Source organism: Xiphophorus hellerii, chromosome 2 (genome assembly GCF_003331165.1).
Source record: "Xiphophorus hellerii strain 12219 chromosome 2, Xiphophorus_hellerii-4.1, whole genome shotgun sequence".
NCBI lineage: Eukaryota > Metazoa > Chordata > Actinopteri > Cyprinodontiformes > Poeciliidae > Xiphophorus > Xiphophorus hellerii.
In genome coordinates, this window is record NC_045673.1 from 3,318,463 (window position 1) to 3,340,790 (window position 22,328).

At 38.1% G+C, this 22,328-nt stretch overlaps 1 protein-coding gene across 2 annotated transcripts in view; it reads left to right on the plus strand.

Annotated features, from left to right (window-relative positions):
• znf423 (zinc finger protein 423) overlaps positions 1 to 22,328 on the plus strand; it is a 184,146-nt gene that overhangs the window by 10,570 nt on the left and 151,248 nt on the right. For both annotated transcript variants that reach the window (XM_032580635.1, XM_032580643.1), the window contains exon 2: positions 17,921 to 17,983. In XM_032580635.1, coding sequence (XP_032436526.1) covers positions 17,921 to 17,983 — 63 coding nt within the window. The remainder of the gene's footprint in view (positions 1 to 17,920; positions 17,984 to 22,328) is intronic.

Genomic DNA, 22,328 nt, shown 5'->3' on the forward strand with positions numbered 1-22,328 from the left:
TACAGCCAGAGTAACGACTGAAATGTTAAAACATGTGGGTGGGTGAGGAGCTGAGATGACTTTTAACATTTGCCACCAGTTTTTAAGTTCACAACCCAAAGCGATTCCAACATTTTACATTTTTGTTTCCAGTCTTGCCACTTCAACATTTGCTTAGTTCATACATATACATTTTGAAGCATCCACACAGTCCCCAAAACGCCCAGAACCCGGGCTGGGACCCAGACTAATGTTCATTGTCCTCTGAGCGGGGAGTCTTCTGGAGAACAAGCTGCTTCTGTTGTGTTTCTGCTTTTTATCGAGCGCTCTCCCAGCTCTTTGTAGAGAGCGCCCCGCTATAGACCCACCGATGTTTCCTTTCAGCACTGGAGTCTTCAGTTGGTTTTTCTAACTCCTTTCCATTCACCTCCCAGTCAAAAGGCAACGGCGTCCAGCTGAGAGGCCTACAATGGAGCGAGTTGCAGCAGGAGAAAAGAAAGAGTAAAACAGCGAGAGGCAGAGATTCTCCTGGCTGAAAAAGATGTTGCAGAAACTGTTTCGGTGAAAAATAAGACCTGACGTGTGCCTGTAAATTAAGTTTTCTATTTTCTAAATTCCTCCTTCGCTTAAGTCTGAAAGAAAGGTAGAAACTTTGGTTCATAAATAAAAATCTAAGGAACAAATTGAGAGTTCCTTCACCTTCTTAGGGAATTTCTTGTTCGTCTTGTATCTAATTTAACTTTTAACTACTTAAACCGTCTTTAAACTAATGGAGACATGAACAAAATTGTAAAAAAATACTTCCCTTTCTGAAAAACAAAATCTGGACTAGTTAGAAATAGATACTTAATTACATCTTCACATTACAGTAACTTAGTTACTCCTGATGGCAGCAGCATGCAAACCTTTTTGAAAAGTTACTCATTTACTGCAGATTTTTTCTTATTTGTTGGAAAAACTGTTAAAGCTATTTTTCCAAACTTGTTTATAAAGTAATTTTTTAGCATGCATATTAAAACCGAATGAATTTACAGAAGATTATTTCAGATTTGATTAGGAGCTAATGCTAAAACCGGAGCAGTTTGCTTCAGGAAAAAATTTAGAAGTGGAAATTCTGCAAAAATGTGGGTCATTGTTTGTTTTTTTATTTATGGAAAGTTTTGTTACCAGTCTGAGCTACAGCAGCCAACAGCTTATTAATAAATTAGCTTAAATCTGCAGAAAAAAATGATAAAAATTACCTTTTGAGTTTACAGATATACGTACAGAATATAGTTTTCAGATAGTTTGACTTTGAATGATTGAGCATCAGGTTTTCTGTCTTGACCTACATGATTTCTTATGCTGACAAATGATTAGTATCACTGAAGAAAGCAGTGGGAAGATTAAGAGGAAAAAGAGATGATTATCTTACTGAAGCATGATGCAAACTCAACTTGGATGAGATTCATCACAGATTTCTGGTGCAATTTGGAGAAATTACTATCACAGAGAATGGGTTCAGGGCCTTTAGCTGTAAACCTGCTGCTTCAGCCATTTTCTACGTCCAGATTTATCGTGTTTGGCTTCTTCTGGTTTAGAATTAAGACGCACTTCTTTTACATTATTGTCCAGTAATCTAAAAGTTGGACAAAACACGACATGATTGTTCTGATTGCAGACGTTTTGAAAACTGTTGGATATATATTTATTTAGTGTCACATATGAAAGTGGCACAAATTGAATTTTTTGGGTGAAATTAGTGAAATTGGGCCGTTAAAAAAGTTGCATATAGATTGCATTTGCCCGCTGTGTAAACATAGTCTTTGTTTCACTTAGAAAACAATTAAATTTGTTGTAGTTCGTGGTTAAAAATGTTGAAAAATGCTCACAACTCACATCTGGGAATGACGTCACTAAAAGCTTTCAAGTTTTCAGGATAAAATCGTCTCAGGTGTGGGATTTCCAGGTTAACTATTAACAATTGGCTTTTCTTCTTTTTAGCACTAAAAATTAATTTGCCTTCAAAACTTACAGTTTTATCCACAGAACTGAAGAACAATAAGTCTGTAACTGAGGCAGCCTTTTATACATACAGCAGCCATGTTGGATTTAGAAGTTAAGAAACATCCAACTTCTGGGTATAAATGAAAATCATGGTTGCTGCAGGCCTACAGTGAAGATTTGCTCAGGTTGAGAGACTAATTGTTATCTTCAGAAAACTTAGAGTTGGTTTATATCAGCAGAGGAAGTGTGTTCTCTGCTCTCATGAAAAGTTCACACCATCTGAGACAAAATGAAAAGAGGAGACTGTGGAGAAGAACAACAGACTGTGTGGTGGGGTTTTGATGCAGGACTCAGAAACTGTGGACATTATGCAGGTTCAAAACTAAACTTGTTCTGTCTGCTGAACTTGAAGGCATCAGAGTGGAAAATGGGGTGAAATGAGGATTTTGAACCCCTGTGGAAACTCAGAAACAACCCAGCTAAACTTTAAAAAAACTAAAGTGTCATGAAGTGCGGGTGGTGAGAGTGGTGAGGCAGATGCAGCGGACCCAGGTATGATGAATGATGAATTTAATGAAGAAGCACAGTCCAAACAACGAACAGCAGGCACATGGAAACACTGACGACGAAGAAGCTAACATTGACGAGGACCCGACGAGGAACAAGGAACACAGGTGGAGTTAAATACACGGGAGGGTAATCACAGAACGAGACACACCTGGGAACAATCAAGGGGAGGACAGGACAACGAAGAGACTCAAGGACACAAAACACTCTAAATGAACACAGAAAACACAGATCCTGACATAAAGAAAAGAATGTATTTCTTCTCAAAAGTTATGGTAAAAGTTTTTAGCTGCTACGAAGTAATTTATTTCCTGTTTATTTTGAACATAGTTTTAGCATTGTAGCGAAGTACACTTGTTTTTTTTTATTGCTTGATGGCAGCTGTTGCTCTCTACTGCGGTTCAACCAGTTATTGTGTTTAGAAGAAATTACTTTTTCACACATGATCAAGTCGAATTGGATTTTAACGTTTAATGAATGAAACCATGATTTGAAAACTGACCTTTTGGATACTACTCATCATAAAACAAATTTGTCATTTGCTATATCCCCTCCATATTTTTGGTTATTTGTTTGAAACGGTTTAAAAAAAAAAAAAGTTGTCTGCAGCATAACAGTAGCTGTGTTTCCATTAAAAAAGTGTGGAAAAAATTGTCGATGTTCTGCTAAAGTAAAAAAAAACCAACATGATTTCGCAATTGGAGGTTTTTTATTAAACAAGAAATCACACATGAATAAGTTTATTCACGACATAAGTTAGTAAAAAAGATGCTACGCTGTCGTCCTCCTACCACTTCCTGTCGACTTCTTCGTCTTTTCTACCAGTAGTAACGTCCGGTTGTCGATCATGTGACTTGTAACGTGTGGAAATGTTTCCATCGTAGTTTTGCAAAATACATTAATTTTGATAAACCAAAGGACCACCTCATCCTAGTGGCAAAACTTTTTATTGAAAACAAGAATTTTTCAAAATTGACGTGTTTCCATTAAGCAAATTTATTTTTGAAATGTCAAATTGCGCAATTTTACTTCCAATGGAAGCACAGCTACTGCTAAATACATACATAATCTCTCTGTTCTTTAATTGTAGACATCAACATGGAGAACAAGCGAGTTTAACTAAACTTGGTTGGTGCTCGTGCTTCAATGCCTGCAGGGAAGGATTAAAAAATTATAAGCTGTGTGAAAAGGCTTTTAGTCTCTTTCTCCTTCATTATCTGTGACTGAGCAACAACCAGTCTCCACTGAAGGATTTTAAGGTTTATCTTCATTTTATGACAAAATATTGATAAGATATTGTTTTCCTAAGAGAAAGCTCACAAACAAGCTGAAACAGTTTAAGTGTTTCTTTTAAAAAAACAATTTAAAAATAGAAAGTATGGCAGCATATTTGATTATAAGACTGGTGGAGAATAATAAAGCAAACAACGAGGCACGCTCCGAGCGCACACTCGCTGTGCTGTGTGTATATTTTCCTCGTTTCTCCCAGAAGGAGCATGACGAGCGAGTTAATCTGTCCGCCAGCGACACAAAGCTGTTTATTTCCCTTTTTTCCTCTCCGACGGTCCCTTTCTCTCTCTCTGTCTCACCTCCCTTAAAGCCTAATCAAGTTTGTATCAAGCTAAATAATGCCTTAGCGTGAAATTGGTGTCTTCAGTCAAAAAGCACTCCTGAGCCTGCGCTACAAGAGAAAGCAATTATGTTCCCCTCCAAACCTCGCTGCCCTCGTTGTTCATGTTCTGCATATGTGTGTGCGATCTGCTGCAGCTCAGGTGTTCTGACGGTGAGCTCTGGGCCCAGTCTGTACTGGTGGATGCAGGCGGTGTTTACTGGGAGGTGGGGGTGTCTTCTAGTTCAGTTATTTCTGGAGGCTTCCCCAGAGTGGAGGTGCTCCAGAGGAATGCTTTCCTCCTCCTCCTGCTGCCCTCTCTTTTCTTTCTTTGCCCTCCTTCACCTCTCCTCCTGTCTCACATGTGTGCTTTTCTTCACCTTCTTCACATTTATTTCAAACACATGGATCAATACAAAGACAATAGAAGAAGAACTGAAAATAAAGAGACTTAAAACATTGTTTTATCTCATGAAGGCTGTTTTCAAAAAGCATGAAAAACAAATTTTCAGTTCAGATTAAAGATAGTACATGCACACCTCCACGGAAAAATAACAGTTCAGATGGATTTCTTTTCTTAAATGTATGTTAAAACAATGTAACGCATATGAGATATATATTTATTCCTTGTATTTGAGTACTTACAGTAACCATAATCAGAGTTTGAAATGTATTTCAATATCATGAAATATTAAAATAAGCTATTTTAAAAAACCAACACCTCTAATATAATATTTATACATATATTCTGGAACTTTTTTATTGCATTTTTAGCACAGATGTTTCTGTGTTTTGTGGTTTTGTCCACTTTAATCCTTGTAAACCGTGTAAAAACTACATTGTTCATATGATTTAATTGGTTCTGAAATGATTCATCGTGATGAATCAATTATTGCAATAATTGTCAACTAACTTAGTAATCGACGAATTGTTAACTGCACTCAAATGTAATTTGGTGAAAGAAAATCATACTTGGAGCAGGAATTAAGCTAAAACTATACAAAAAATACACTTTTCATTTAAGACACAAAATAATTTCAGATTTCAGATTTATTCATATCCCAAATTGGGCAATTGATGCTGCAGCAAGTATAAAAACTAAAAGACAAAGTATCACAGATTAAAAAATAAGGAACAACAAAAAATACCAAAAACACATAATATACAAATCAACACATAATAATGGGAAAATACAGCAGTGCATTTCATTATTGACCAACAGTTACTACACTAGATCAGGTGCAAGTCCTCCTACCTTGTCCTGCATTAAAAACAGATATTACTGTAGGAACAAAGGAGAGTTTGTACCTGTTACTTTTTATACAAGGAAGTCTGAGCCAGAAGGCAGAAACTGGAACTCAGCATGTAAAGGATGATCAGCAATAATGGCTTTAGTTTTCCTAATGATTTGTTTTTTTACACAGTTCTGTAAGTGAGCATTGTTCAACCCCTAAGATTTTATTGCTAGTATGTAGTACTCTGCTAAGGGCATTTTTTGGTCTAAAACTAAGATTCCCAAACCAACAGAGGAGTGAAAAGGTCAACAGAGATTCAATATAGGATCTATAAAATAGGATCATCAATGATTTATCAACTTGAAACTTTGTGAACCTCCTTAGACAAAAATAATCTTTTTTTGTAGGTTTTCTGAATGGCTGGTAAATTTTAACTTATTATCCAAAATAGTCCCAAGATATTTATAGTTTTCCACTGTCTGACCTTTAATCACTGTTTGATTTGTGTTATGGGGTTTCTGTCTAAAATCAATGCACATGTTCTTTGTTTTCTGTACATTTAATAAAAGAAAAGCTTTATTACACCAGTCAACACATTCATCGACCACAGGGCCATGGGTATGTTCACCCTCATGTAGAAGGCTAACTATCACTGAGTCATCTGCAAATTTTAATATTAACCTTTTATCATGCCGGGGAAAGGACGCAGCCTTGAGGCGACCCGGTAGACAGGGACATCTCTCTGGACATGCATCCATTTACTCTGACGTTCTGCGTTCTGGACAACAACAACGAAACTCTTTAAGTTGCAGTTTTAGCTTCACCCAGTTCATATTCACGAACAGAATGCTTTTAGGAAATAAAATGATTATTTTCTCATTTAAAAATGGATCTATTGTTTGTTTATTTACATCTTTTAATGTATTTCTAATATTAAAAGGCTTAAGTGGTTAAATGAAAAATATCCAGAATATGGCAATTTTTTTATCCGATTAATCGTAAGAATAATTGATAGAATAATCAATCACTAAAATAATTGAAGTTGCAGCTCTAGTTAAAACCCTGGATTTGTTGTTGAGTGTACTGTTTTATCATGGTTGTACACCAGACCACATTGTATTTGATATTTGATATTTTCGTTGCTTCTTCCCTTTTCTCTCTCTTTTACTTTCATTTTTTTCCAACTCATTTGTCGTTTTTAACCTTCTTGTTCTAAGTTTAGTCCTCCACCTCATTTCTTTCCCCTCCTCTACACGTTTCTCCTGTGATCGATTTCTCTTCCCGCCACTCTCTCTCTCTCTCTCTCTCTCTGACAGACAGAAAAACAAATGTCAGATCAGAGAGGCTCTTTAAACTCAAGCTGTGTTGTTTGGCCCTGAACATCAACTCTGTGCTCATCTGATTGTAAGCGTGTGTGTGAGAGAGAAAATGAGTGCTGTACTCCATAGATTTGTTCTGTGTTGGAGCGCTTTCTGCATTTATAAAGCTTTGTAAATACTCCCTATTTTTTTTTAATGTTCGGTACAGATAAGAGACGGAGGTAAAACAATTCAACCCTTAAGCAAAATAAAAGCTTCTTTCTTTGTTTTAGGTTTTAACATCATTCAGTTCAACACAATTTATCACCACTGACCTCCTAACTTTCTTCTTTAACATATTCTGCACCTTCTTGTCTTTATCTGGCCAATTTAAACTCTAAATTAATGTGAATTTTATTCCTGTCAATAATATAATGTAACAGCAGTTAAAGTTTTATTCCAATTTAAGATATAGCCACAGAATCCCAGATGCAAATAAAAATTCATCAACGTAACTGCTGTTGATGAAATAGTTGAATTTATTAACTTTGCAGTTGTAATAACTCGTTAGGTATTTATCTTGTGAAGTTTATAGATGGTTTTAAATTTGTGTTCAATTTAAAACAGTTGTAAAAGTACTTAGGACCACAAATATTCAGCAACTTCTATTACCATCCAGACCTTTTATACACTTTATTAATTAAACTTAAGTAAATGCAGAGATATTTTGTGAAGATGGATTGACTCATATCCTCATCTTATTCCTTAGAATAAACTTTTTTGTTTTGTTTTAGCAGACCAAGAAAAAGAAAATGAATTGACTCCAGAATTAGGGCATTATGTGTCTTTTGCTTAATGATCCAAAAATCAAAGACCCTTTTTATTTTCCAGGCTTACAATTTACAGATTATATTTCCAGAATGTTGGATTTTCAGTTTTAAGAAGGAAAATAAAACATTATCTGTTCCCCACACGTTTTTTTTTAACTTGACAATTTTGCCCTGCCTGACTAAAATATTGGGCAACACTGGCTAAAAACTAGCCTAGTAACTAATAACTTCTTAGCTATATAACATTTTAGCTTATGAAATCATCAGCTAACAATTGTGCTATTATGTTGTTTGCTTATTATCCTGTTTGTAGCTAAATTGGTTAATTACGTTGTAAAAATATTAACCTACTTCATGTTGTCAGACATGTTCTGCTTAGGTCATTTCTTGGTTATTCAGATCTGGCAGGATTTGGCTTTTAGATCACAGTTAGTCTGTATAGTTGTTTTACTTAAATGGGACCTACAGTATATTTGCACTTTTTGTTATATAATGGATTTGTTTTACAATGGCTGCTGGAAAAAAGAGTTTTACTGTTGACTTACCATCCAGAAACCACTTGCTGCATTCTTGTTGGTTGTCCAGGATGTTCCACTTCTGCTTTTCAAAGATGTATGGTTGTGTAATTGTGTATCTGTTTGCAGCCATTTTCACTTGCTAGTGCAAACGCTGAGTTGAGGGTGGCTGGCAGCAGCTTATTTGGATTTAAAGTGACAAGAGTCTCTAAAACAGAACTGACCAGACTAAAACCTAATTATCTAAGAATGTGCAAAAAAATAATGGAGATGTTTGGTATAGGCTATGTTGAAAAAAGCATAATAGATCAGCATTAACAAGTAAAAACCATTTTTTACAAATAGTCGTTTGTGCTTCCTTTGGTTGCTTTATTTGATTTAAATTTGAAGGACTAGCTAAAGGATTTAAATGTGACAGAAAAACAAAACCAGAATAAATCTGTAAAGGGTGGAAACTGTAAGTTGTACAACCGTGTCTCTCTGACTGAAGGTGACAACCAAACCAACTTTGCCGTCGCAGCTGGAGACAGAATCAGATAGCGCAAACATTTTGGGTCAAATCAGAGGAAAAGGGAAGAGACTTGCGATAAGAGAGGCAGCGGAAAGGGAAAAGATAGCGAGGGCGACGGAGCTTGTCCGCCAGGCTTTCTGTGCTTGTTTGTCTTCCTCTCTGCCATCCATCCAAGCCCGCTGCTAACTCTGTCCCCCAACGCGCTCACAATGTCACAGACAAAAGCAGACATGGACGAACACTCGCCCAGTCCCAAATCTCTGAGTGGCCTGGTGTTTCTGGCCCGTGACAGTGCTGGGGATGTTTTTTTGTGTTTTAAGGCTGTTTTGTGCAGAGTGCAGGCAGGCAGAGAGAGCAGTTTCACTGCTGATAAAAGTATTTGGTTAATCAGCTTCTGTCCCCGTCCCCCGAGTTGATCTGTTTGCGTGTGTGTGTGTTTGACACAGGCCATTGAAGTTTGTGATGTTGGGATGGAGATGGAGAGGGGTGGGGGTATTGGTGGTCCCGGAGGGCTGGCTGGGGATGGAGATTGGCATCAGCTCCAGGCCAGTAGCGTCACAAAGTCGCTCCGGAGGGATGTGAGGGCTAGCCAATGAGAGAGACCTTCTGGACCCAGGAGGGAGCACTGGTCTGGGTGGAAGATATGGGGGAGGAAACGGGTTGTAGAGGGGACACAGGGAGCAGAAACAGAGATGGGAGAGACAGACAGATAAAGAGGGGGAGAGTGTCAGATGACAATTAGCCTCTTGACTCCCGTCCAACACCGGTTGTCAATCAGCGCAGCCCTCTGAGAGGAGAGCCCGCCTATCATTGGCTACGCTGACCCAAAGTCCCGCCTCCTTGGGCTGCCTGGCCGACGGAAGATTGGCCGCGCTGACCCGTTCGTCAAATAGATGTGGGAATAACCAGAACCTCAGGCTGCTTTGGGAATATATGGCCCTGATACTGTGGGTGCAGGCTGTTTAGACAGAAAAAAGACAAAGGATTTCCTTCGCTCTGCTTTGCTTTTGCTGGATAGTTAGAGATAAAACAAAGATTATAGCGAGCTAATGTGTGCTTTAAGTAGGCCTGCTGCGATAATCAATAAATCAATTAATGACATGATAAATTAAAAAGAGCTCAATAATTTCTGTTTGTGTGATTTATCATTTTTCTTTTTTCTCTCTTTCTACCAAAACCTGGATCTTCAGTTTGGTCCTCTGGTCTCAACTAGCGCTTTTTTCTGAAGGACAATTTTGTTTACGGACCCCAGAATTAATTTTATTTGTTAATTATGTTGCTTTGTCTATTTATTTTGGATAAAAGTTCCAGTGTTAAATATTCATAAGAATTTAAATATTATTGATCTTTGTGAATGTGTTCAATTTATTGTCCAGCAAAATTTGCTGGAAATAAACATAAATCAGTGAATCGCTGTGGTTGATAGGGGATGAAATCACAAGCAGTTAAAGTATGTAACTTTTACAAAAAAACACATATTTGTTAAAATTATCATTATGTCATGACAATGTAACATAAGAAAATGCACCGCTCCCAGTCAAAAACAACCAATCAGAACCAGGAGGAGGGTCTTAGCGTTGTCAATCACTCTCATGTTCACCCTCTAACGGATGCTCTTTGCTACCCTACATCTGGTTCACTATAACTTTGCCTGCAACGGATGCTAAGGCTAGTTAGCATAGCCTCCCAGGACGGTGGAGAAATGTTTTGTTTATGATTTGCACATTTAGCAGCATACACGGCTATAATTGACAGCTCTGATTGGTTGTTTTTGACTGGGAGCGGTGCATTTTTGCAGACTGTAACAGTTGCTCAGGGAGGAGGTGGAAGAGCTCGATGTTTTTATGTCTCATACTGTACTGTCACGATGTGGAAAAAACATATTTCTGCAAAAGTTCCATACTGTAGCTTTGAGAGACGACGAAAAGAAAACTAGAAATGAGGTGTGTGGCGGAGTAAACAGTGGAAATGGGTTAAAAACACAGGAGGAAAATGGGAGCGACAGGGAAGGCTGGGCTGCTTTGCTTTGCAGGAGCGTGAGCAGATAATTAATGACAACAACAACTGTGTAAATATTTGTACATGAGAACCTGGTGATGATGATGCAGAGGCATGCTGTAGCAGTGCTCCACCATCTGATCGTCTGTGATGAACGGAAAAAATATGGAGTGTGAAAAAAAACCCAACCATCATGAACCAGAATTTATTACAACGGATGAGGCTTGTTACTCTAGTTTGTCTAAAAGCAGCGTGAAGCATGGCCTGAATCTAGTGAAAGGTTCGTTAGCAGGCCTCTGCAGAGCTCGATGACTGGATGCTGATGAGGAAATTTATTCGTTCCAGGAACCTCTGCTTTAGGTTATCCAGTTTTCTGGGCTTCCTCAGATAGTTTCTTTTCCTCAGCTTCAGAGGTTTTCTGTAGTATTTTGGTCTGAGATTGTCTAGGAAAAGGTGAATTTTGTGTCTGTTGAACCATTAATGGCTGAAAAGAAACAGACAGAATCCACCAGATTTAGGCTACATTCACAATGCAACCTGAAGTGACCCAAATCACATTTTTTTGTCTTAATGTGACCCATATCTAATCTTTTGAATGCAACCTGAATTTGTATCCGACCTTAATGTCATTGATACTCGACAAACGTCACTATTCTGTGCTATATGGCCCAACTTATAAAGAGAACAAGGCCCACATGATCCTGGATCCTCCACTGTACGCGGTACTTGGTTTCACATCTGGAGTGATTGTTGCTGGAAAGCTCAACTTTACTCTCATCTCATTCCTCCTGTAGTCACCTGAAATTCAGAAGATGAAAACATTCCTAAAAACAGCATCAGGAAGTCATATTTGTGTTGGGTTTCAAATCCTCTTGTTCTGGTATTTTGTTAATCAATCAATCAAGTTTATTAGTATATTAGCATAGCAACAAGTGCTTTACATCATAAAAACACAAAAAATCAACGACTGAAACATCACAGTTTTCAAAGTGCCGTCATTACACATCAAAATGTTGGTCAGTGTTTCATTTATTATGGTTCAAAAATATAGTAACTCTAAGCAGCTGGGTTTTTAGTCAAGTTTTAAAGAACTCAGTGTTTTGGCAGTTTTGGGGTTTTCTGGAAGTTTGTTCCAGATTTGTGGTGCATAGAAGCTGAATGCTGCTTCTCCATGTTTGGTTCTGTATGCAGAGCAGAGCAGAACCAGAAGACCTGAAGGTTAATACAACAACAGCAGATCTTTAATGTATCATTATGTTAAGCCCTTTTTAAACTAACAACAGTATTTTAAAGTATATTCTCTCAGTGGAAGGACTTTAAAACTGGATGATGTGCTCTACCTGGTTTTAGTCAGCACGCCAGCAGCAGCGTTCTGGATCAGCTGCAGCTGGAGGATTGATATGTTTTTAGGCAGGCCTGTGAAGATGCTGTTGCAGTAATGAATATGACTAAAAATAAACGCATGGATGAGTTTCTCTAGATCTTGCAGAGACATTAGTCCTCTAATATCTCTGCTCTGGTTTCACTCCAGGCTCCTGTCTGCTGTTGACCGACAGACTCTGGTTTTGGTAAATTCTCATTTGCATCTCAGGTTCGATTTGCATGTAAATGTGTGTTTTGTCGCTGTGGACAACCTGTTGTAATTGTGTGCTTAATGAAGCGTAGCATCTCATTACAACAGAGACAGGAGTGTGCTGTTGTTTGGTTCTGTAGCTGCTGTAATGCAGAGGTTACTGCTGGAGTGTGTTCCTCTGCTTGTGTGACGCATGTTTTTGCATCTGACTACTCTGTTCTCAAAAAGAAGCAGGCACTAAAAACTCGGGTCACATTACGGGAGATAAATAATGAGATTAGAATAATGCAAATAATGTTTAGAGCAAAATTAAGTTTATGAATCCAGAGATTATTTGTGAATTTACAAAACATCAATCAATGTAATAGATAAAAAGCAGGTATTTTGCTGTAGTTTGAATTAAATTGTGGAATAATACAAACATGGACTTAGTGTAGAGTGTAGTTCATTATGAGTTTTCAAAAAAATTGATAAAGAGAAAATATCTGATGGCTACAAGAATAAATAACTTCAAATTGTGTTGCATCTATTTTGGTTTTCTTTCCTTTTATGTTTCTGCTTAATGATTTTATATATAAAAATTATTTGTTTTGTATTTTTATATATATATTAATAGTTTATGAAGGGGTATTTTAGTTTAATTTGATGTGTAGCATAGAAATAAATAAGCCTTGTGCTTTTGCTCCTACCTTTTCAGTCAAGTTATTTAAATTGTGGCATTATTTTAAAGTATCAATAACAAATTATTTGATAACTATTTGAATAAGTAAAAAATCAATCAATCAATTAATCAATCAGTTAAATATTTAAACATTTATTGGAAAAGAACCGAATATTCAGCTAATTTCTACTAGAGTTGGACAAAGAATCAATAGCCATACATATTGCGGTAGACGCATGATCAGTATCAATATGTTTGATAGACTTTTCACTGAACTCTGATTCAGAACCGCACGGCATTCTGGGGGATGTAGGCAGAGGAAAAACATTAGCTGCTCAACCTCTCATGGCTAGTCACCTTTTTTGGGAAGGAGTAATGTTCTGCAGTGAGTCATTTCAACAATAAATTTTTATCAGTCAAACTTTGAAACTAGTTTATTTTGAAATTGAGTTCACTTATTTTAGCAGCAAAAGAACATTTTAAGTTGAACCACCCTAATAATTTTTACATTGAACGACCAAGCTGAAACTACACAGACGACAAGAAGGTGGTTGTTCTGTAGTGGCCTAGTCAAAACCCAGATGTCAACCTGATAGATAATTTTTGGGAAGACTTAAAAAGAGCTGATCAACCTGAACTTTAGCAGGAAGAATGGAAGAAACCTGCTGTGCATCTATTAAGTACTAACTAGAAAAAGGTGAATATTTATGCTATAACTTGTTTTAAGTATTTTTATTTAGTTATCATTATTTTTGTATATATTATGAAATAATATTCAGTTATTTTTTCAATAAAAAATTATTATTTTTCAGTTATTTTTTTAAATATATTAACACTTATTGAGGAAGTAATTTAGTTGCACTTTAACAACAAACTTGATCTTGTTTTCATCATTAGAAGCTAAAAATCTTTTTCTAGATGTGTTGAAAAGATTCAGATACCCTAACTCACTTTGACATGAAATATTGTTTTTTTGTGAAAATAAAAATCCAGGTTTTGTTGATGGTGCTTGTCTTACAAAAGCAATAAAAATGTAAAACATCCAAGGTGGAGAGTACTTTTTATAAGTAGTTAGGAAGCATCTAGAGGTGTAATGATATCATGCCAGGAGCCTTTTTCAACATTTTCCATACAGATTTAATGAAACATGCTTCATGTTTTGTCTTCTGTGTGAATCAATGTCTTCTTTCATGCAATGACGGCATATTATCTGCAGAAAATCCTCGTCCTGCTGTGCCAAAATGTCCAGAGATTTCTTGATTTAATGTGTGAAGACTCACTGGACATTACTCCTGCGCAACTAAAAACGGAAATCTATTAATTGACCCGTTTCTGCAGGTGTTCAGGAGGAAATGAAAGGAGTGGAGTATAAATGTGTTGCTTTTGGTGTAAAAATGAGAGTTACTGGTGTTGTTGGGTTGTTAATTGTTTTCTTGTGCCAGTTTTAAATTTCCAAAGGAAGGATTTCTTCTTGTTAGTGTAAAGACATTAATTGGACTTTTTTTTTTTTTTTACCTCTCCCACTCATTCTTCCTCTCAGATGTTAATAATCAAATGCAGATTTCTGCTCCCTCATTTTCCCTCCCTGCACATAGTTGCACATGTGCTGCACAAACGCTAACGGCTCACGATGTGCGAGTCTCCAAGGAAGACACAGAGTCTAAATAAAGCTGTGTGTGTGTGGGTGGGGGTGTGTGTGTGCGTGCGTGCCCGGCTAATGAAACACATGTTATTCCCTACAGCCTCATCAGGAAAAACGGACTTTTATCGGATCCAAAGTTACTCTTCCAATCGTAGCATTTTATTTTAAAAAATCCAAAATCTTCTTTTTGTTATAGATGCTTCAGTCTGAGATTTGCAGCTTTTCTCCGATCTTCAGGTTTTGTAATACTTTGATTTTCTCAGTCCAGGTCAGGCAGACTAGCAATCCGATCCAGGATTTGTACAGAACTTGATATTGATTTCTTTTAAATGGATTTTTGGCTGATTTTACTTTGGAAATTTAAGCATTAAGCCAGTAGAAAAGTTGCATTTTGAGATTGTTTTCAGAAATATTCTAGAAAAACAAGGAAATTTCTAACCCTCAAAAGTTGAACATTTTCAAAGAACAAACTCAGAAATTTTGAGATTAATCTCGGAAATTTTCTAGAAAAAAACTTTGAAACCTCTGATTTCAAAAGTCAAAAATTTTCGACTTCTGGAAATGTGACAGTTTTCTTCTTTTCAAACTCAGAAAGACGTTTTCGTTCTAGAAGATTTCTGAGCTTATTTTAGAAATTTCAGAGTTCTTTTGGCAGAAATTGATTCTTTTTTTTTTGCTATCTACAATGGCCCTGACACGCCGTCATAGTATTGTCATAGCTTATATAGAAATACAAACCTTTACGCAAAAATCTTGAATCGGAGCTTTCCTGTTGAATTCCCAAAAATCTGATTTTTTTTCTTGTTCATTAAATACATCAAACTGAAAATATTTTTTTCTGGGTGGTATCAAATGCACTTCAGTTAAAAAAAGACAGAGGAAAGGCACAGATGGTTTGATGGATAAAATTGGATCACCATAGAATCATTGGAAAGAAAATTAGACTCTACAGAAAGCCAGAAATCGGTCAGAAAAAAGCTTGATCTGTACTTTAGGGGGATTCCCTTCCTTCACACACAGCTGACGGCAACAACCAGTCAGAGCATCATTACTCCACACAGCATGCAACCAGAAAGCATCACTTTCTGTAAAAACCTGCAACTCATCCATGGTTGTATTTATTTATCCAGAAAATTACAGACACTTGTTTAAAAGCTTATAGAGAGCTAATCAGATTTTTCTCTTTACAGAAATGCAGTTCAGCCCCATTCCTCAGTGTTTATCTTTACGAAGGAACAATCGGCTGATTTATAACTTCTTGTTTTGATCCAAGTTCTTGGCTCAGGTCTGACGCAAGGACGGCGGCGGTCCGGGGGGAGTTGTTGCGGACATGGAGGGAGGTGTTGCTGTACTGGGAGCAGAGGGAGGGCAGAGGTCAGCGGTGGGAGTGGGGATAGAGCGGAGGATTTTCAGGGATCAGAAGCGGCCGTGCGTAAGCGGGGAGAGGTGCGACGCTGCGTGCTGGGGAAGGGGAGAGGAGGAAATCCCATTGTGTGCTGACTCCGGCCGTTTCCTGTTTGTGTGCCAGCTGTGCTTCCCTTCTTCCCGTCGTACCCAGGAAGTTGGTATCACATTCCTGTTGTGATCGGCTCAGCGTGTGAATGTGTCGCAGAGATCCCAGAATATCAGAGTTGTCAGCTGGCTTGTTAAACTCCTGTATCCAGATTATATTTTTTATATTTATTGTGTTTTATTTGTTTTTAGTTTGTCATCAATTTGTTCACTGAATATATTTTTATTTTTTTTATTTTTTTACCCCTCCAGGGGTCTTTTGTGGGCTCTAGTGTCCCTTATATGACAGTAGGGGGTAAGACATGCGTGACAGCCGCATCGAGGACTCAAGGCCTCCAAACATGGGTCGCTCTATTCCCTACGCCACCACGGCACGCCCTGTTCGCTGAATATTTTAAATGTAAGAAAATCTTGAAGCTTCCTCAGGTTGGAGCCTCTGATGGTTCACCAGAGCCCCATCATTGGCTCCTTTCACACAGCAGGCAAATACGACCCAAATCCGCTTTTTTCCCTCAAATGCAATCCATTTCCGATCTTTTCACCCCCTCAAAAAAAAACACGTATTTGTGTCTCTAAACTAAATTGGGCGTGTATCTATTTGTTTTCAAAGTGTCTGCAGTCTGGAGTGTCGGATGTCATCTGGTTTTTATTTCGTTGATGTAAGACATGCCTCATAATTCTGCACCAGAAAAAGCCAGACGGTAAATCTAAACGTAAACAGTGGCTGAAAATTATAATTACGAAATTATGAAGAAGTCTTTTTCACTGAAGCGCATCACGACACGACACCACTCTTGTTACCAACAAACATGGAGAGGAGCGCTGCTGTGTGGCATCAAATTTCTTCCTCAGCGCATGCGGGTCGTAAACTGTTGACACAAAAATCTTATTTGTTTAACAACCGGGCAAAAAATTTTTTTTCTGCAACAACAAAAAAAATCCAGAATTGAACGTATCGATGCTGCTTGAACATTAGTTTCTGTCTCTGAAGGTGGCATCTTTCCCATTTTGAGGAATAACTGTACTCCTGCATGCCGGAAGAAAGTTAGACATGAAGAATGTTTTTATGTCTGTAGCTACATGTGGTCCTATGGGTCACGTTACTCATGCTGCAAATACAGGAGACACTTTTAGTACATGCAAATGCAGTTTATAATTAATAAACACTGATAGGTTTATTTTGTCATAACCTGCAAAGAATCAGCCAGAGACAGAGATTAGGTTTCTTTTGATTTCTTTTCTGCAGAATAGGAGAATTGAGAACAGACGCGACGAATCGCTGTCAAACACTGTCTGGACTCAATTCTGCCAGATCTTTCTTTGCATTTCTCTTTATTGTATAGAAAAAGGAGGTTGGGCTTCTCTTCACACAGTCACACAGAGAATTGACCAACCGTCTTTACATTCTGAAACCTCCTATGGACATGCCCTTACAAGGGCATGTGGCTGACCACAACTAATCAGTTACAGATGGAACTAATAACACATGAATGTTTAACGTTTTTAGCTTCCAAGCAACCATCCTAAACAAAGTTAATAATATACTACAAAAGAAAGAAAAGTTAAGTAAAAATATAAAAAGAAGAATAATATGAGAGTAATAATATGAAAAGAATAATATGAAAAGAATAATATGAAAACATAACTTGTAAAATAAACTCATGAGTAAATGAACAGGAGGATAATTTTTCTAACAAACACTGTAAAGATCATTTTGTTTTGGAGCTTTAAAGAAGTCGTCCTCTTTTGAAGGGGCAACTAGGAAGTAAACAGCTGAAAGTTCTCCAAAAATAAAACTCCATACAGTCTTCAGTTTAAAACTACTATGAATCAAATAGATCAATAAAAACACCGACCACATGTAATGGTTAATGTTTCTGCTGAACTGTCCTATTACATAAAATTCATATCTTTCATGTTGGTTCTTATCTTTGAAAATGCAAGTTGTTGTATGCAAATCATAAAGTTTCCGTCTTCTTTGTGTCTCTGGTTTTTTCCCCTCAGCGGTGGAAGAAGGAGAACCGTCGGAAGGAGGAGGGACTTGGGATGAATCCGCCGTCCAGACAGGTCAGTTTTTATGACCTGAAACATTTTAATAAACTTCCAGAGACTTTTTCTGATCCACACCAGGAGAGAAATGCCTGCTGGGAAAGATTTGTGAACTAACATGAAGGATGAAGGGATTTTTAAAAAGTGTTAGATGAAGGAGAAGGATGTAGAGGAGAAACAAGGGGATTTGTGAAGAACAGGAGGAGAAGGAGGGAAGAGCGAGAGATTTTCTCTCTCTGTTGTCTGATATCTGGGGGAGAAGTTTGAGAGATAGATGAGCTTTTCTTCTTTTTTACTTGTTCTTCAGTAAGATCGTCTCCAAGTCTGTCTGTCGCTTCCTTCTTGCTTCCGCCGCCAACTGGAAACTTAAGTGCATTTATGTTTCAACATTAGCCTTTTGTTTTTTTACAAGGAAAAAAATTCCAAACATTTAAATTTTTCCTCACGTCTTATAAGCATCTGCAGTAATAATTGCTTAAATTATCTTCCACAAAATCACAAAAGAAGAAATAGTTGCTTAAATTTACTCATTTATTTTTACCTGAGTAGCTTTATGATATAAAAATATGCAGTTTAGTTCTGCGTATTATAAGCTCCTTTCAGAATGAGTGTCTTGTCACTTTAAATGCAAATGAGCTGCTGCTGGCCAGGACCCATAACTCAACGTTTACACTCGCACGTCAAAATGGTTGCAAACATTTTACAAACATTATACAACCATATATCTCTGAATAGCATTAGTGGAGACCCCTGTACAACCAACAAAGATGCAGCAAATGGTTTCTGGACTGCAGGTCAACAAAAAACAAAACACATACAACGCTGGATTGTATGTGTTGTACAATCCAGCAGCCATTGTACAACGCATATGGTGGTAAAACCAGCTGACCAAATGTGGTGCAGCTATGCTTAGGTTGCTAGGTAACCGACTGGGTTCTGCTTTGGTTGCTAGGTAACGGGCAGTGCCTGCTGATTTGTGATGCTACATTCTGGAGGTTTTTGAAACGGCTCATTTTCCAAGCACACAAAAAACCACGAAAACATTTTGTCAAAAAATGCCAGGGTGGTTTTTTAAGAGCTTATCCTGTTTTTAGAAGACATAGAAACCCAAATGGAAGTAAAGAATGGAAGCCTTTTCAGCAAATATTTTTTCACTGTTGCTTGAGTAATTTCTTGGATGGCTTATTTTTGACTTTTACTTGAGTAAAAATCTGTTGAAGTAGTGCTGCTCTTACTTGCATATAGTTGGGTATGCATCTGTAAATGGCCTTGTTGTTCCAGGTGTCTCCCTTACTTCAGAGTAGTTGAAACCTGCGGCATTACCAGGTTGACGTTAATGTCCACGTCTGTCCTGTAGGTGCTAACAAACAGCAGAGCACGCTCCCAACCTGTTGTCATGGACACCTCGAATGTTAGCCAGCTTCATCCTCGCCTTTTGTTGCGAGTTTTTAGCAAGTATCAACACACTTTTTCCCATATCTTGGCAGAAAAAGAACAGTTAGGTGTTTTTCTGCTCTAGTGAATTTTCCCTGCTCTGGTTTTCAACCTATCAGGGAGCGGCGAAGCACTTCCTCTGACTGGATCCCTGCAGGGAAACGAGATACTGCTGAATGTGGTAAATATCCAGTTAGCTCCCTCTCAGCCTCTCCTGGCCCTGTCTCTCGTTCAGCTCTACGGGGGATGAAAGGGAAGGAGAGGAATCACTCCTGGGGTGTGTGTGACGTGCCAAACCCTCCATACCTGCGCTAACGCTCCTCCAGGGGCCGCCGTGCAGCCTGAAGTCTGCAGCCGTGTGTGTGGGTGGGGGTGTGCGTGTGTGTGTGTGTGTGTTTTCAGCAGGGTGCTGACTTTGGTCCTGAGTGGTTCACTAGAAATGCTGTGTGTGTCAGTTCCTGCAGGAAGCTGGAGTCCCATGACACACACACACACACACACGCCAACACACACCTATCAGAGTGTTCCTCCAATGAAAACATTCTGTCCCATATTCCCTTACTCAGCCACACTTTCAGTTTTACCGCCTGTACCTGATCCCAGCAGCTTTCTGCATCACATTTTTACAGTTTCCCTGCAAATTTCTCCCATTCTGGCTCCTCTCTCTCTCTTTATCTATCTCTCAGTCTCTCTTTATCTCTCTGTCTTCCACAGCTCTAACTTCTTACTTTTCCATCGTTTGCTCGTTAACTGTGTGTGCAGAAGAAGTTGGGAGTGAGAATTACGTCTTATTCCCTAGAGTCAACGTGACGACTCCCTCATTCTCAGGGATGCAGTGAGAGCGATGTAACTAAGACAAGATTCTGAAACTTTTACTCATCTGTCACTCTTTCTTTCTTTCTTTCTTTCTTTCTTTCTTTCTTTCTTTCTTTCTCTCTCACCCTTTCCGTCTGTCTTTCTCTGGAAAATGTGTGTTAAGTTTGGAAAGACCCACAGGAGAGAAACTGAACTTATCCTCCCTTTTTCTCCTCCTCTCTTTCTCTTTTCTCCTTGGTCTTAAAGCTGCAGTATGTAACTTTTATAAAAATATTTTTATGTATTTGTTGAAACTGACACTTTGTCATGAGGCAGATAATCTGTGGAAAAAATCTGGCTTCTCCCAGTGCTCCCAGCGCTAACTAGAAACAACCAATCAGAGCAAAGAGGCGGGTCTTAGCGCTCCCTCTCTTGTTCCCTGCTATGCTGCAGCTAGCATAGCCTGTTGTGAATGCTAGGGCTAGTTAGCATAGCCATCGATGGCGGTGGATAAACTGTTTCTGTAATGCTACACTGCAAAAAACTCAACATCTTACTGAGTATTTTTGTCTAATATCTTAATACAATTAAAATAAGACAAAACTAACATAAAAGTAACTTTTCAGCAAAATATAGGAGCTTTTTTTTTTAGAAAATAATTTCTTAATTTTGCTGAAATTAGATTATTTTATCAAAATAATCTATAAGTTTTTTATAGATTATTTCTTGTTATAAGTGACATAATAAGAATAAGATTATTTCACTTATAACAAGGCAACACTGTCTTGTTATTAATTAAATAATCTGTTAATGAAATAAATATTTCTTTCACAAATTTTAAGGAATCATTTACTTAAAACATTTACTTAAAACAAGCTCATATGTCTTGCTGAAAAGTTACTTGTAAGTTAGTTTTGTCTTATTTAAAGTGCATTAAGATATTTGCACTAGACGAAAATACTTGGTAAGATTGTGTTTTTGCAGTGTAGCATTACAGGAGCTTGTTCAAAATGTTGATTGACAGCTCTAAGACCCGCCTCCTGGCTCTGATAGGTTGCTGTTAGTTGGGAGTGGTTCATTTCCTCAGACGGCAACAGCAGCACAGATTGATCTTTTTACAGATTTTCTGCCTTATAGTAAACTATCAGAACATGGTGACAAATGTGTAAAAACACAATTCTTACAAAAAAATTATGTACAGCCGCTTTAAGATAAGTTCACTGAAGCTAAAGTTGCCCCAACAGAAAACTTCTTCTTTTCTTGTTTTCTCCTCCTCTGCATAGAAAACGCAGAAGAGGCGGCCTCTTTCTTTTCTCTTCTCTGAACGGCGTTTCTCTCAGACTACAGTCAGCAGCCCGTTCCGTGTGTTCACGCTGACACTTAAACAGCCGGTGAGTCATCGTGGAAAAGGTTTGTCAAGTCCCCAGGCTGAAAGCGAGAAGCTGAGACCAACCGGATTATTGTTATTCACTGTGTGGTATCACACACTCGAGTGGAGCACCGAGAAGCAACTATCACATGACGGATCTGTGTCAATTTTAGAGCCGCAGCTCTTCGCTTGTCTAGTAATCCAACACTCCATCGATTATTTTGAACACAAGGAGACATATTTACAGTTCTGGATAGAAGTTTCTCTCTCTGAGTGATTATTTCTATGTTGTAACGCTGCTTCTTGGCGGTAAATCTGTGCCTCATTTGTAAGGAAGATGCAGTTAGCAGAGACGCAGCTTTATTTTGATTCTTTCATGCGTGTTTGAGAAATCCTTTCATCTCCATGGCAACCATTCAGCTGTTCAAAATGCCTGGGTGGACTTCGCTCCGCCCTCAAGTACGTAGCTCCTCCTCAAAACTGCAGTTTCCAAATCAGCTCCTCCAGACTAGCCAGTAGCAATTAGCAATCACCTGGTGAAACTGCGCATATGCTGAGCTCATTGTGGGAGCTACTTCTCAGAGCAACGCTGGTAAAAACTTTGTTAAAGAGTTAATGAATGAATGTTGTGATGACTTTCTGAAGGTGGAGTTTTAGAAAGAGCAGGAGTTTTTTAAGAGACAGAGACCAAATTTCCTCCTCAGTTTCGTTTTGTTAAATTTGGATGGTTTGCTCAGACAAACCAGGGAAAATGGTTTATCTTTC